The 16,192-nt window shown below is 39.7% G+C and overlaps 1 protein-coding gene across 2 annotated transcripts in view; it reads right to left on the reverse strand.

The window, feature by feature from the left end:
* SPTBN5 (spectrin beta, non-erythrocytic 5) overlaps window positions 1-16,192 on the reverse strand; it is a 466,593-nt gene that overhangs the window by 15,410 nt on the left and 434,991 nt on the right. For both annotated transcript variants that reach the window (XM_073638836.1, XM_073638835.1), the window contains exons 59-68: window positions 15,648-15,837; window positions 11,894-12,070; window positions 9,959-10,063; window positions 8,697-9,263; window positions 8,500-8,592; window positions 6,489-7,334; window positions 5,061-5,129; window positions 4,316-4,405; window positions 3,475-3,566; window positions 526-611 (exon numbers count right to left, since the gene is read on the reverse strand). In XM_073638836.1, the coding sequence (XP_073494937.1) occupies window positions 526-611; window positions 3,475-3,566; window positions 4,316-4,405; window positions 5,061-5,129; window positions 6,489-7,334; window positions 8,500-8,592; window positions 8,697-9,263; window positions 9,959-10,063; window positions 11,894-12,070; window positions 15,648-15,837 (2,315 nt within the window). The remainder of the gene's footprint in view (window positions 1-525; window positions 612-3,474; window positions 3,567-4,315; window positions 4,406-5,060; window positions 5,130-6,488; window positions 7,335-8,499; window positions 8,593-8,696; window positions 9,264-9,958; window positions 10,064-11,893; window positions 12,071-15,647; window positions 15,838-16,192) is intronic.

Consider the following 16,192-nt stretch of genomic DNA (forward strand, 5'->3'; position numbering starts at 1 on the left):
AACAGGTGATAGCTGAGAAATTGGTGTTGATACCACCGCTGGCCAGGAGAAGTTGAATGGAGGAGCAGAGCGTATCTGAGCGAATCAAGTCTATAAATCTGAACACATCAGACGAAGATGAGCTCCGTGCTGCACTTTGGTTATCTTTGAAAGTGTTATAAACTTGAATTGAACAGTAGTACATACAACCTGCTGCTCTACTCAACTCCTCCTGGCCACAATCTTGAGAATGGTGAACACAAGTTCCACATTCTGGGTGACTGGCGGGTGACATTTTCTGGGTTGTCATACCTATCAAGTTACAATACCCAAAAATTAAAGGGTTTCTACCAAGTTTTTAAAGTTATTCGCTATTCATAGGATAGTGGGAAACCAATGATCATTGTGGGGCCGATCCTGAGATTGAGACCACTAAGCTTTCTCAAGTAATCAGTAAGGTTTTCTATGGATAGGGGATAACTTACAAACTTGACAAAGACTCTTTAAAATTCAGATTCAATAGTATTATCACAAACAAATTCTTACTGGCATTTCCATCAATTGCTTGGATCCAGATTTCCATCTTTTTAACAGTGGGAACTGAAAGTAAGTATTCAGATCCATCAGTGGCCCTAGAAATAGAGAAAGGCTATAGTTTTAAGGGCCATACTTTGAAGGGTTCATATTGTAAAAGCTGCTACTGCTGTCTCTTATTTCTCATCCTAACAAAACAGTATATATGCAAGTTAAAGCAAAAATATAGCAACTGGAGGTTAAAAAATATATAAAAATACATATTGGTAGACCTTTATCTAGCTAATTGCACCAGAGCTTGTGAAGAAATAAAAATGATGACTTGCGCCTTTATTAAATACTTTCTGTGCTTTGTCTGACCAGTGTAAGAGGTCTTCCTGAAAAGAGACTTATCATGTAAAACTATTTCCCAAAATTGTGGCACAAAGTAAATCAACTAACAGAAGTTCTAAACTTTGACAAATCTGCTTTTTAGATGATCTAGTCTAACAGCATTAACCACTTCGATAAATCTGGTGCACTTTAAGACTAAAGTTTATAGATCCGTTTACTGAAAGATGGGTAATAGATCATTCAGTGTGCAAAGACTGCCATTGTTCTCGGCAGCGCGCATCTTGCTTATATAGGATGATGCGCTGTCAAGAATGATGATTTTTAAGCAAACCAAAAAACTATTTCACCCTACGAACGAGTGTTTTGCTCATTCACTGCACGATTATTGTGAAACAAGCATTACTAAGGATTCTCATTCAAGAAGTCCTTTCAGTGTAACTGCACTTGAAAGGAAAGTGGTCACCAGGTTTTTGCCACTAATCTGAATGCAGCATAATATAGAGGCATGCTGTAGTTTTGATAAAATTGTTATTTTATCAGCAGGAGATTATTACTAGAGGACTAACAAACCTGCTTCCAAGTAGTCCAACTCCACCCCCAACACTGATTGGCAGCTTTCTGCCTATGCACAGCACACACAGAAAGCTGACAATATGTGGTGAGGGCAGGGTTATACAGAGCTCAGCAGTCAGAGAACTTATAAATCTGCAACTCATACAACTGTGATTTTATCAAACCACAACAAGCAGCCCAGTAAGTTACATAGCTACAATCAGGGTCTCTTCCCCACATCATGCTGCTCTCAGTTGGGAAAGATAAAACCGGGTGACAGATTCCCTTTAAAGAGGATTACTCATCAGATTTCACAATAAAAACTGCATACATTAATATATAGATCTCTTAGACCTGGTGAGGCTGGTGTACATACTTTGAAAATATGTGTCAGAATAGCTGTATACAGTTATCATATTGGAGGGAGTATTGATCGAGACAGGAGCTTCCGCTGATAGAATAAGGACTCCAGGTGGAAAAACGTTGTGGAATTATGTATCCCAATGTACCATATTAAAAATTATTTTATTTAAAAAGTACAAGAGTTACACTCATAAATTAAAACACAAGGCGTTTCAGCTGAATGAGCCGTCATCAGGTGTCTGATTCTGCCGAAACGCGTTGTGTTTTAATTTCTGAGTGTAACTCTTGTACTTTTTAAATAAAATAATTTTTAAATAGACTATGTTGGGATATATAATTCCACAATGTTTTTACCACTTTTTTCCACCTGGAGTCCTCATTCCATCAGTGGAAGCGCCTCTCTGGATCAATATTCCCTCCATTATCATATGCTGAAAAGGTTTTCAGGAAATACATTTTTTCATGGCATACTGGACTGGCAGCAAGCCCTTTGAAGGATTTCTTGCATCACAAGCGATTTTTAGTGTTGTGCCTAACTGAACAACCTCACTAGGTGAGAAAATACTAATTTCACCTTGATACATCTTTGGAACATTCACTATGCTTAGATAGTGCTCCTCTACTCCCCTTCCCTCCCTTTCCAGGCTACAGTAATCATATTAAAATGAGCATTTTAAGACTTAAAGGGATTGTTTTCCCACGAACAAAAGTTGATTTTAATCAATATATCTTGGAATAATAATAAGTTCCACAATTGGATGTGTTTAAATAAAATGTTCCTGTGCTGAGATAATCTTATAAATGTGCCCCTGCTGTGTCTGACCGTGCAGGAACATGGTCTGATCATACCACAGCTCCTGGGCAGGGGAGGAAGGAAAAGATTATAGAGAAATCACAGCATGAGATTGCAGGTGATTTTTTTTGTGAGGTAAAACATTTCCCTGCCTGTTTTTAAACAATGTTTTACTTCAAAGAAAGAATCATTTGCAATCCCCTGCTGTAATGTCTATATACTTTTTTGTGTCCTCCCCTGCCCAGGAGCTGTGGTATGATCAGACCATGTTCCTGCACGGTCAGACACAGCCATTACACAGTACACAGCAGGGGCACATTTATAAGATTATCTCAGTACAGGAACATTTTATTTAAACACATCCAATTGTGGAACTTATTATTATTCCAAGATCTATTGATTAAAATCAACTTTTGTTCATGGGAAATCCGTTTAAGCTAAAAAGTGAGAACGCTTAGGAGTCCAAGTGTATTCAATCTCTGCCCATCCTGACTGACAGAAAGCTGCAGCTTGTACAGAGAAGTGTGAGAGCTCAGCAGGAGGAGGGACACTGAGGTACTTGTAAATTAAACTAGGTTTATAAAGTTATTCTGATATTGATTGTCAAAACCAGTATACCATCCTTATCTGGTCTAAGAGATCTATTTAATGTGTGGTTTTTATTTTGAGAAGTCTAGTGACAGATCCACGTTAAATGAAGCCATGTTGCAATTCCCTGCACGCTGAGTATCCGAGAGAACCTAAGTGAAAAAGAAAAACAAAAGGGACCTTGATCCCTCTATTCTCAGCACCCCCAGTACATATAACCCTGGTTGCACTGCCCCTCAAAACTGTGGAAATAGGAGTAGCCTAAAATCAGTGATGATAATAAAGCCATATGCGTTCCCCTCATTAAGGCTGGATACCAGTCTGAACAGTACCTCACACAGAAGGTGTTTACTTTTTCCGCAGTATCCGATATTCTTTCACAGACAGCGCCCACCAAGTTAACTGAAGGAATTGCAGTTTCATTCTAAAAGAGATATTACACGCATTATATATAATTTTTAGCATTGGCGACTGATAAACCTTTCAAATGGTGAACGCTACTGTAGAAATAATTTCATCATTTACCTCTATCCAGTTCTGTGCTGTGACTCAGATGCCACATTAACCACTTCTGGTCACATCGCTGCCTTTTCATGTGCCACTTTCCATGAGGACCGTGAAAAGACAGCGATTATTCACCCGGGTATCGTGTTCCTGGGGCAGCTGCAGTCTAATAGCGTTCAGAGGAGATTGAAGGCAGTCAGTTTTTGCAGATCAATCAACTCCTTAGATGCCACAGTCAATTTAAATTGCAGCATCTAAGGAGTGTGAGAGAGGGAGATTGCTCCCTCTATCATTATATTGGCTCCCTGCAGCACAATTGCTGTGGCAACTGGTGGCCTAACAATAACCTCTGGTGATAGATCAAAACTAAATAGATTGTGACAGTAAGTATTTAATTGTTCTACTTGATTTTCTATGTTCTTCCAGCTCATTACTGTTACGTTAGCCATGTGCCCCTGGTGTTACATAGCATTTTTTAGAGTATGATATGTGTTCATGTTCAGTGAATACACTGTACAAGCCAAATTACCCATAGGGTTCAATAACCTAAAGCATAGCTTTTAGGATACATCTCTCTAGTACATGACAACACTTTCAATACAGGGGAATAAGACTGGGGCACATATATTATGCCACACTTCTATAGCCAAAGCCTTTAGGACACAATACCTTAGTTTCATCCTTCTTGCCTTTATAGAAGCTCATGATCTTTCCTCGCATTGTGACAAAGTATGAGTTCCAGTAGTTGGCTGGATTTTCCTACAGTAATACAAGCAGTACATGGTTTTCATACAGAATATAGATTAAAAGCGAGAAATTGATTTGTAGAAGCAATGTATCGTCTCCTTTCCTGCCATGTCACAGATACATTTTTATTAATATTTTGAAATAAGATTTCACTAGAGCTAAATATGTTGTCTTGATTTAGGTAAATAAAACTTCATTGCTTGCAACTTTCTGGGTACCATAGACTTCATTTTTCTTAGTTTTCAAGATCTTTGCTTTCTTTTATTCAATGTAGATAAGTTGGGAGGAATGTGGACATGGTGCTGTGTCCTTGATGAAAAAAAAGATGTTGTTCGTTCCAAAAAAAAAATTTATTAAAACATACAAAAGGTGTATTAAAAAAAAACCTATGGCAGGATAAAAATAAAAAATGTAGTAGTTCAATATAAATGCATTTAAAAAACGGCTTCATTTGGAGGTCAGGATGGGTTAAAAGGCTTCACAAGGCAAAGTGACAGACAAATGTATAAACTAATAATCAGATTGAAAAAATGGTCACCCTTATATGAAAGTGCTGCAGTGGCTGCTAGTATTGTCATTTTGGCATGTCATAGTAATTAAGAAGGAATAAAGTAGGAAAAATAAGAACTTCTGTTACTAAACCTATAACAGTGTTCATGGTTTATACCTTTCCCCCTGGCAGAAGGGTCTGCTTTGTCTCCATGAATCCATTAATTATTCTATCCAAGGAAGGACTCTGTCAGGAAAGAAAAGACAGCAAACCAAAACTTCAGTTGTGGTACAAAGTGGACTTTTTGAGTTTTTCAGTGTAAGGTTTTGCAGAATCTATGTGTTTGGTTTTTTTGTACTGCAAAAAGCTTTATTCAATACACCTCTTTATAGTGAGGATGATGTCATATGCATGTTAGGTTGCAGTATGTACTATAATTACAGATGAGCGAACCTTTTGATGTTCGGATTCGTTGACTAAACCCGAAAAAAAGGTTTGTGTTCAGGCACCCGAACATCCCTGGTTTCCCGCACTGTCGCACAGGGGCTGTGATCGGCGGTAACATCATTACCATCACAGCACTGCGGGATCATGCTGTCAGGTGTCAGTGTGATCCCGCAGCTGTGACTGTGACCCGCAGTAAAAAGCTTTCCGCGGGTCATAGGCGCCGGCTGATGGGACTACTACCCCCATCAGCCAGCGCCTACTGACACTATTCACGAGGGGCGCAAGCGCCGTTGATGGGAGGAGTAATTTCTCATCAGCCGGCGCTTGCGCATTGAAGTCCCTTTCCTATCTAGGGCCAAGCTCTAGGGACATTCAGGGTTTAGGTTTAGGGATGGCAGGGTGATATTTGATCTGCCTAGGGATCTCCACTCCCCCTTTCCCTAGTTGTTGGGCTCCCTTCCCCCTCTTCCCGTCGGTGTACACTTATTCCTTCCCTCAACTTGCGTGACAGGTTTATTATTTTTTCTTTATTACAGGAGACGAGGGCATCGGGGATTAGGCGTTAAGGTGAGTATATGGTGTTTTTTTTGTTTTTTTTTTACAGGGGACGAGAACATCGGCGATTAGGTGTAGGTGAGTATAATGTGTTTATTATTTTTATTTAAATAATTATTTATTAGTTTAAACTTTTTTTTACTTTCACTTTTACTGTGCAAGCGCCAGCTGATGAGAGATTACTCCTCCCATCATCGGCGCTTGCGCTTCTTGTTAATAAGTGTCAGCAGGCGCCAGCTAATGGGGGTAGTCCCATCAGCCGGTGCCTATGACCAGCGGTAAGCTTTTAACCGTCCGTCACTGTCTCAGCTGCAGGATCACACTGACACCTGACAGCATGATCCAGCAGCACTGTGACCCGCGGTTACAATGTTACTGTCGATCACAACCAGTTTCTTGTACTGTCACGCAGATGACATTGTGGGAAACCAGTGATGTTCGTATTCTGGCCGACTTTTGCCGATTTTTGCGCAAAAGCCTCGGGAACATGAATCTGAATGTGCAATGTTCGTGCCAAACTTGAACAAAACCTAACGTTTTCCGAACATGTTTGCTCATCTCTAATTATAATTACTGGTCATTATGTGACATTTTTGCACTTACTGGAGAAGGTGGTGTAGGTAGATCTGATATTCTTGATGATCCACTTGGGAAATCCACATTAAGTTCTAGCAAAGATTGCGGCTTCACCTCCGGCAGAGAATATTGTGGTTTCATCTCCGACAGAGTATATCGCGGTTTCACCTCTGGCAGGGTATTTGGCGGCTTTACCTCCGGCAAAGAATACTGCGGCTTCACCTCCGGCACGGTATTTCGCAGCTTCACCTCCGGTAGAGAATATTGCGGCTTCAACTCTGGCATGGTATATCGTGGCTTCACCTCCGGTAGAGTATTTGGCGGATTCACCTCAGGCAGAGAATACTCCGGTTTAATCTCTGGCAGAGAATATTGCGGCTTCACCTCCGGTATGGTATATTGCGGTTTCACCTCCTGCACTGAATATTGCGGCTTCAGCTCCGGTACTGTATATTGCGGTTTCACCTCCGGCAGAGAATATTGCGCCTTTACCACGGGCAGAGAATATTGCGGCTTCACCTCCTCCAGAGAATATTGTGGCTTCACCTCCGGCAGAGAATATTGCGGCTTCACCTTCGGGACAGAATATTGTGGCTTCACCTCCGGCACAGAATATTGTGGCTCCACCTCCGGCAGAGAATATTGCGATTTCACTTCCTGCAGAGAATATTGCGGTTTCACCTCCTGCACTGTATATTGCGGTTTCACCTCCTGCACTGTATATTGCGGTTTCACCTCCTGCAGAGAATATTGCGGCTTCACCTCCGGCAGAGAATATTGCGGCTTCACCTCTGGCAGAGAATATTGCGGCTTCACCTCTGGCAGAGAATATTGCGGCTTCACCTTCGGCAGAGAATATTCCGGCTTCACCTCCTGCATAGTAAGAAATTAATTTATCATCGACATTTAGGTACTTGTTACCGCTGGGCTAGATAATGAAAGTGTATTTCTATCTCAAGCATTTGGGTCATTTCCACTGAAAGTAACAAGTAGATTTTAATCCTTTCTGTAACTCCCATGCTTGCCACCCTTCCACTGAACCTAGTAGAGAAAGGGTAAGCCACTAATCTGCCAAAGGGCGCTGCATCTAGCGGGAATATCCTGACGAAATGCCATGATTGCTTAAGATAGGAACATAAATTGCTAACAAATTATATCTAATATTGGCCTACAATTATTAACAAGCCAACTGTTCATTTGTCACAAGTTCTGAGGTTGTTATTACAATGGAAAATAATTATGTGACAACTGATGAAGTATAACTAGATATGGTCTATATACAGCGACTTCTGAAGATTTGAAATCAGCAATGATTGACACCTCATGACTTTAGTGTCTAGTAACAGATGGACATGTATATATCATTATGACTATTAGTTATGGATGCATGAAATAACGGATTATGTATGATGCAGTTATATGTCTCATTATCACCACGTTAGGCAATACAGATGTAACTAGCTAGAAAATGCCCTGCAATTAATGTACAGCGCCTACATAATCAGTGTAGCACGGCCGTTCATACATTTTGCATTGAAATGGAGGAGTTGCCCAATTAACGCGGAGCCAAGTAGCTGTCTACATTAATTGCATAGCGAGTCAGGGTTGTAATGTTGAAAGCGCTAAAGAGCGATTGTGTTTTGTGAGTACATATCCATTTTTTACAATGTCTTATGCTGGATTCACCTACATCAGTTGCATCATGTTGAGTTTTTTGAGCCGGATACAAATCATCGGATGACAATTGATGCAAAAAATCATCAGTTGTCATCAGGGTGTTTTATTTATTTCATTTTTTTACCACTATATCATAATATTGTACCAGGCCTGTGGACCTGGCCGGCGTAACAACAGATTCGCCAGACAAATGGGAATGCTCCTCTTGCAAGCACTGGGATTACTTTCTCCTTCAGTTTCAATCTGACGGTTTATTTAATCACCTGATGAAAATGACAACGCAACACCGGAAAAAATATGCAGGAAAGATACTAAAATCTAAATCAAATGCCCTATATTCCCAGATCAAAAATGACATTACCAAAGCGGTGATGGGTGTCGTCTCAGGAATCAAGTCAAAGAGAACTGGAACTTTTGAAAGTTTATCACCGAGTCCAACCGATGGCTTCTCCTCCTGCAGAGCACATGCAATGCATATATTAAGACAAAGGATGTTGAAAACTTATATTACACAATGAACACAGGGTTTTTTTTTTAATACACATACAGACCACATACCACAACACCACTTTGTGTTTTCTCGGAGGATAGGGCAGAATTATGTGACAGTGATATAGAGGCATCTGTTGGATTTAAAAGGGACTTTTCCTTGGGTTGGTACTTGGTGTCCTCTAAAGCAATTAATGGACTACGGTCTAGGATTTCTTCTGTAATTGGCACTTTGTAGCTTTGGTATGATTGCACTGGAGACAGCAGCTCCTGATAGGATGCCCTGATTGGTTGGGATACAGGTAATGTAATGGGGGTTTCCAAAGGAGGGATGTGGAGATCTAGAAGATTTGGGACACTCAATGTCTTTGGCTCTTGCTCGGTCTTGGTTGTGTTGCTCTTGCCATCTACGTTGTCCAGCAAGCCACCAGAAACTACTGGAGTATTCAGTTGTGTGGTGCCTACTGATTCCGCGGCAGGTCGACTAGACAGACCCCTTGTGCTTCCCAATTTTTGGGGAAATCCTCTTCTGTCTGCTGATGGCTTCCTCTTTAGAGAAGGCACTCTGATAAAGGATTCAGGTTTCTTTGGTTCTTTTTCATTAAAGTCAGGCTGCTTAGACAAGTTCTGTTCTCTCTAAGAAAGATACAAGATGTAAAGTGAGTCTTGGTGTCAATTAACGGACCCTTAAACCAAATTATTCCACTCGATAAACCACTTAAAGAGGTTTTCTCATCTAATCATAAACCCATCTCTAGGGAAATAGTTTAGAGAGGGGATAAAAGGGAGTATTATCTTTGACAAAGGAGCGGGGTAGGGTCACTTTAATCAAGTCCTTTTGGAAAAATGCAATAAAAATGTATTTGTAATAATTTAAACATAATGGAGCCTAAAAAATGGTTTTGAAGCTCCAATACTTTATAAAGATAATTGCAGAATACAACAATGGCCCAGGCCATAAATATTCATTCTACGCAGCTATCTTACGTTACAATAATTTACAGATGTAAAAAATGTATTCAATAATATTCATATGTATTTAATTTTATATATGACAGAATTTTTCTCTTCCTTTAGGCCACATCAATTTGCAAGAACAAATAGTGATCCATAGTTTTCTATATCCGATTTGCTATATAGCATTCTAAAGATGCTCAGACCATAACTTACTACAGACCATAGTGAATACCGATGCTAAGTTTTGTGTGCTGCTCCTCTATATTGACAATGCTGGTGACGTGTGCAGAACGTTTTCTCTTGGCACCGTACAGGTGACGGCATCTGCCAGTTATTCACCGTATATGTATAGTCTACATGAAGCCAATACTGACCTTTGTTTTCCTCTTCAGCGTCTCAAACTTCTCTCCTTGGGCAGCCAGCATCTTTTCAAATTCCTCTTGCTTCTTTATGAGGTCCTCCACATGTGGTACGGAGTCCTAGCAGGACCAAAACCAAATGTTATCCAAAAATTATTACCTTCTAGACTCTTATCCTTTTCAGAAAAACTTTTTAAGGTTTCGAGACCACATAAAATGTGTCCGCTTTTCATCTACTACAATGATGTAAAAAAAAAAAAAAAAGTAACATGGGGTCTTGTTCACATGTGTATACACCATTTTGATGTACCTATAAGTTACTGTTTAATTTTTGGGTGACAGGCAAAAAAAAAATTAAAAAAGTTAAAGTTCAGTGATAAACAATGATGTAACGTTGTGGGCATATCAACTACTTCATTGTAGAGGCTCTGTTAAATAAAATATTTTAGAAATTAACGTTATATTGTTTTGGGGTTTGTTCGTTTTTGTAAAGTGCTTACAATCTACTGGCATATTTGGGTCTACCAGTTTCCTGTTTCCTGTCACACTGGTATAACCCTAACCGGCTTTTACAAGAGATGTCCTTAGTTCTTCTTCTTTGAGAAAATATCCGCTGATTCATGCTGCCCAAAACACATGCAGCATTAATCAGGGACTGGATACACAATTGCAGACAAGTATGTTTCTTTCTGAAATACTCTGTCATATCAGAGAAAATAAAGTTAGACGATTCAGCCTGGAACCATAGGCAGAGACCAAATCAGTCCAGTGCCACCCCCAGCCGGATACTCCTGACACCGCTGTAGGTGATTGACAGGTCTCTCCTTATGTACACACAGGAGAGACCTGTCAATCAACTGGAATGGAGACAGGGAGAAACTGAACTATTCTCATCTCTGCCTATGGTCCTGTCAGATTCTGAACCTTGGAATCCATCTTGTTTCCTGTTTGGACCTACTTAAAGCCACATGGATTTCTCACTCATTGCTTGAGTATTGTGTCTAGCTGTTAGCTTAGTTCCAGTCTCAGCTCCTGAACATTCTTTCCCAGACTGTTTCATTCATCTACGAATTATTCCCTACAACTCCTTTGTTATATCCATGTACATCTATAACCACGTTCTGTTCCTGCTTGTGCTCCTTCAGCCACTGGTTTCCAGCAGTACTACACCAGTATTATAACAGGATACTCAAGCAATGAGTGAGAAATCCATGTGGCTTTAAAGAGGCCCAAACAGGAAACAAGATGGATCCCAAGGTTCAGAATCTGCCATCTTAGTAAAAGGCAATTGAAGAACACAACAGCAGCCTTCAGTGGTAAGGAGTGGGATTGCAGCATAATTATTAAGATGAACAATAGCAGCCACTAGTGATCAAACTGTAGAAAGACAACAGGAATTTTGACAGGTCCCTGGCTGGACCTTCAAACCAAGTTTTCTCTGAAACGCTGTTGTATTTGAGGGAAGTTAATACCTGGCTGCAATTGTGCAGCCAGGCTCTGACTAATGATGCCCGTGTTTTGGGCAGCAAGAATCAGCTGATAGATTCCCTTTAAGACATTATAATTAACCAGGCCCAACGATCACTTTTACAAGGGAAGACCCTCTTCTACATTGACACATTCAAGTTTGAATGAAGCAAAGAAGAAGTTAAATTTGCCCAGGATTTAAAAGAAAAAAATATTTGCTTTCTCAAAGGAAAAAAAAAAAGTTTTGCACCTGTCTATAGGTTGTGTGTGGCGCAGTTTCTGGAAAGATGCAGTGATAATTTCTTCTAATCCTAGACAGCACCTTTAATATACAGTATATTTGCTAAAATATTACATCAAGGTGAAACAAGAGGCCAAACATATTGTTGGTTCCCAATGGTGAAATAAAAGTATAATATTCGTTATTTCTGTATTTTAGATAAAGCTCTAGAATGGTTTGTCCACCAAAACGGAATTTCTTACCCCATAGTTGGAATCCAAAACGTAGGGTTCTTTAGTGTTGAGCCATCCATCTGCTTGTTCCAGGTCCCTCCACAATAACTGTATCTCCAGGTTTTCGTCGTAGATCTCCTTCCTCCTCTTCCAGGTGTTAGACACCAGCCCCATTAGCTCTGACAGCTCATGGATTTTCTCTTCAATCTGAAATGTATGTTTGTATCAAGTCATTATTCGAGCTTCAGTTTCTCAAAAAATTGGGGTTTACATATTTCACACAGTCATGACACAGTGCTAGGATATGCCACCGCATTCTGATTGTGGGGAGTTTCACGATCCAAACCCCCAACTGATGAAGAGAACAGCATGCTTAGCCAATGGACAAGGCAAAAAGCATTTTTGTTTTATTTTTTTTTTTTAATCCTGGACAAATGTCTTTGTGTTCATAATAATTTTGATTAAAACTACTTATGGGTAAATGTAGATATTAAAATATTACTGTATTTATAACCTTAAAGGGAATGTGTCAGAATGTTTTTTCTATGTAATCTGAGGACAGCATGAGGTAGGGTCTGACACATAGATTTCAGGGATGTGTCACTTATTAGGCTGTGTGCTGTTGTTTCAATACAATTAATGTTTTATCACCAGGGTATTATCACTGCCTGGACTATAGCTTGTATGCCCCCTGGTCCAACCACACCTCCTCCTCTGATAAGTAGCTCACTGTCAATAGACAATGTACAAGAGAGCTGTGGTGTGGGCTGGGTTAGCTTCCTGAGCTCTGCTGCATTGCTACATCTAAAAACTCTGATTGTATCACAACTGCTGCACCCAGTAAACTAAGGGATACATTGTTGGAATCGGGGTCTTGCTTTCAACATCAGGCTGCTCTCAGATGAAGTAGCAAAAACCTTGTGACAGATTCCCTTTAAGACTGGAAATATTCAATTTTGACGACAAATAACCCCAAATTTTTATTTAATTTACCCAATGCGCCAAATCCTATGCCCTGGAGTTTTATACTACTGTTTACATGATCCTTGTTCTTAAAGAGTAACCGTTGGTTTAATTTTTTTTCCATGAATCAATAGCACACATGAAAATAAGGAACTGTGTAATATAGGTTATCAGAGCAATCAGCTTCTTCTCCTCCTGGACTGATCTTTCATTCTCAAAATTATCAATTCATGGGTAAAATCTGACTTTAGTAGATACAGAATTTCCCATTACGGAGATAGGAGATGATAGTTTGTGGTCATAATGTTCTATGGAGAAATGTAACTGTCATTTCAGGAGAACTTGCATCAGAAGGTCTGTGTCTGCCTCCAGTTCCTCCCCTTTCCCCATAGGAGATGACAGTTGGTGTTTATATAAATTTTCTCTCAGTAATAGGGAAATCTGTCTTAGCTGAATACAGATTTTAGAGATGAACTGAGAGCAAAAAATCAATTTAGAAGGAAAAAGATTTCTCTGTGGGAATCTGTCATCAAGTTTTTGCTACCTCATCTTGGAGCAGAGTAATGTAGGGAAAGAGGCCCTGATTCCAGTGATGTGTCACTTAGTTTACTAGGGGCAGCAGTTGTGATACAATCAGAGATTTCTCTGCTGCAGATGTGGCAGTGCTCAGAATGCTGACCCCCCCCACAGCCCTGATTAGCAGTTTTCTGTGTATATTGTATATTGACAGTAAGCTGCTAATCAGTGCTGGGGACGTGGTTGAACTATGATGCACATGGGCAGCTTGTCCAATAGTTATAATCTACTGCTGATAAAGAATTGATTGCATTGAAACAACAGCACATAGCCTAATAAGTGACACAATCCGGAAATCAGTGTCTGAACTTCTACCTCATGCTGACCTCAGATTGCATAGCAAAAACCTGCTGACAGATTCCCTTTAACCCCTTCACGACATCTGATGTAAGCTTAAGTCATGGTCAAGAAGGGGTTCCCGCAAAATGACATAAATTATGTCACGGTGATCTTGCGGGCACAGGAGTTGTGCTCGCATGATTGTCACCAAGAGTTCGATGTAAGTTATAGCCGAGCTCTGGCTGTCACAGCCAGGAGTGGTGACGCACTGCCCCAGACCATTTAACCCCCTAAATACCATGCTTGATAGTGATCACAGCATTTAGAAGGAAATTGTACTGTTCATTTTCTCCTATTATCCCTTTTGTACATTAAAAACTTGGGGCCAAAGCAACATTTTAGTGGAAAAAATGGTAATTTTCCATTTACTCAAGCTAATGTTATACAATTCTGTGAATTGCCTGAAGGTTAAAAATGCTCACTACACCCCTAGATGAATTCCTCAAGAGGTGTAGTTTCCAAAATAGGGTCACTTGTTGGGTTTTCTGCTGTTTTGGCATGTCAGTGGCTCTCTAAATGTGACATGGCATCTGCAATCTATTCCAGCCAAAATTGAGCTCCAGAATTCAGTTTGCGCTCCTTCCCTTCCAAGCCCTGCCATGCGCCCAAACAGTAGTTTTCCACCACATATGGGGTATCGGTGTACTTAGGACAAATTACACAACAAATTGTATGGTCCATGTAATTCTTTTATCCTTGTGAAAATGAAAAATTTGGGGCAAAACCAACATTTTGGAGGAACAAATGTATTATTTCATTTTCACGGCTCAATGTTATAAAATTCTGTAAAGCACCTGCAGGTTGAAGGTGCTCACCACACATCTAGATAAGTTCCTTTTGGGGTGTAGTTTTCAAAATGGTGTCACTTGTGGGGGGTCTGCACTGTTTACACACATCAGGAGCTCTACAACCCCGACATGTCATCCACTATGTATTTCAGCCAATTTTGCATTCCAAAAGTTAAATGGTGCTCCTTCCCTTCCGAGCCTTGCCGTACGCCGAAACAGTACTTTTATACCACATATGGGATATTGGCGTACTCAGGAGAAATTGCACAACAAATTGTATGGTCCATTTTCTCTTGTACCGCTTGTGAAAATGCTAAATTTGGGGCCAAATCAACATTTGTGCAGGAAAAAGTTACATTTTCATTTTTTTCCTTCCACATTCCATTAATTCCTGTGAAGCACCTGAAGGGTTAATAAACTTCTTGAATGTGGTGTTGATCACCTTGAGGGGTACAGTTTTTAAAATGGTGTAACTTTTGGGAATTTTCTGTCATATACGCCCCTCAAAGTCACTTCAAATGTGATGTGGTCCCTACAAAATTTAGTTTTGCAAATTTTGTTGGAAAATTGAGAAATCGCTGATCAACTATTTAACCCTTCTAACTTTCCAAAAAATAAAAAATGATGTTTCAAAATTGATGCTGAATGTAAAGTAGACATGTGGGAAATGTTATTTATTAATTATTTTGTCTGACATAACTCTCTGATCTAAGGGTATAAAAATAAAAAATGTGAAAAATGTGAAAAATAAAAATAAAAAATGTGAAATTTTCAACATTTTCACCAAAAATTTTGATATTTTCACAAATAAAAGAAAAAAAATATCGGCCTAAATTCACCATCAACATGAAGGACAATGTGTCGTGAAATAAAACAATCTCAGAATCACTGAGGTATGTTGAAGCGTTCCTGAGTTATAATCACAAAAAGTGACACTGGTCAGAATTGTAAAATTTGGCCCGGTCATGAAGGTGAAAACAGGCTGTGGGATGAAGGGGTTAAAGGTTTAAAGGGGCCAAATCTCCTTTTATTTGACTAGTGGAGAATAACTTGAAGACATTCATCCAGTCATTGGGGCATCAAGATATATTACATATATGATAATGGGTATAACTTGCCTCAAAAGACATGAAGTGCTTCTTCTCCAGGAGAGACTTCCCGATTCTTTGAAGTTCTTCATACTTCCCCCAGTGACGATCAATCTCTCTCTTGTATTCTTCGTGCCGTTTAATCAGCTGTTCCGCACCGGCCAGATCACTTGTCAGCTCCTCAGATATCATTAGAGCATGAATCTCTCTTGCCCAGACTCTAATAATGTGGAAGAGAACATTAGAAATAAATCATCAATGCAAACTCAGCAGACATTTCTACAAACCAGAAAATTGGCAACATCCCTATAAGTAAAAAAAAATAAAAAATACAATTGCCTATTCATTAGTAAATCAAAAATGAGAACAACGCACAGTTTCCCCCCCCAAATAATACCAACACCTTTGGGGGCATTGTTTACTTAAATGCATGTAGTTTTAGGCTACAAATAATGTTTGCAGTTAGGTTTCATTCAAAATGTTGCACTGTTTGCCCTAATGAAAAGGAAAGTTGAATTGAGCTTTGTGGTCATAATCAGCTTAGAAAAGTTCAGTTTTATCTAAACAGCTCACTG

The sequence above is a fragment of the Phyllobates terribilis genome, unplaced genomic scaffold (assembly GCF_046119375.1).
Source record: "Phyllobates terribilis strain yellow unplaced genomic scaffold, ASM4611937v1 Scaffold_7__3_contigs__length_470593459, whole genome shotgun sequence".
Lineage (NCBI taxonomy): Eukaryota > Metazoa > Chordata > Amphibia > Anura > Dendrobatidae > Phyllobates > Phyllobates terribilis.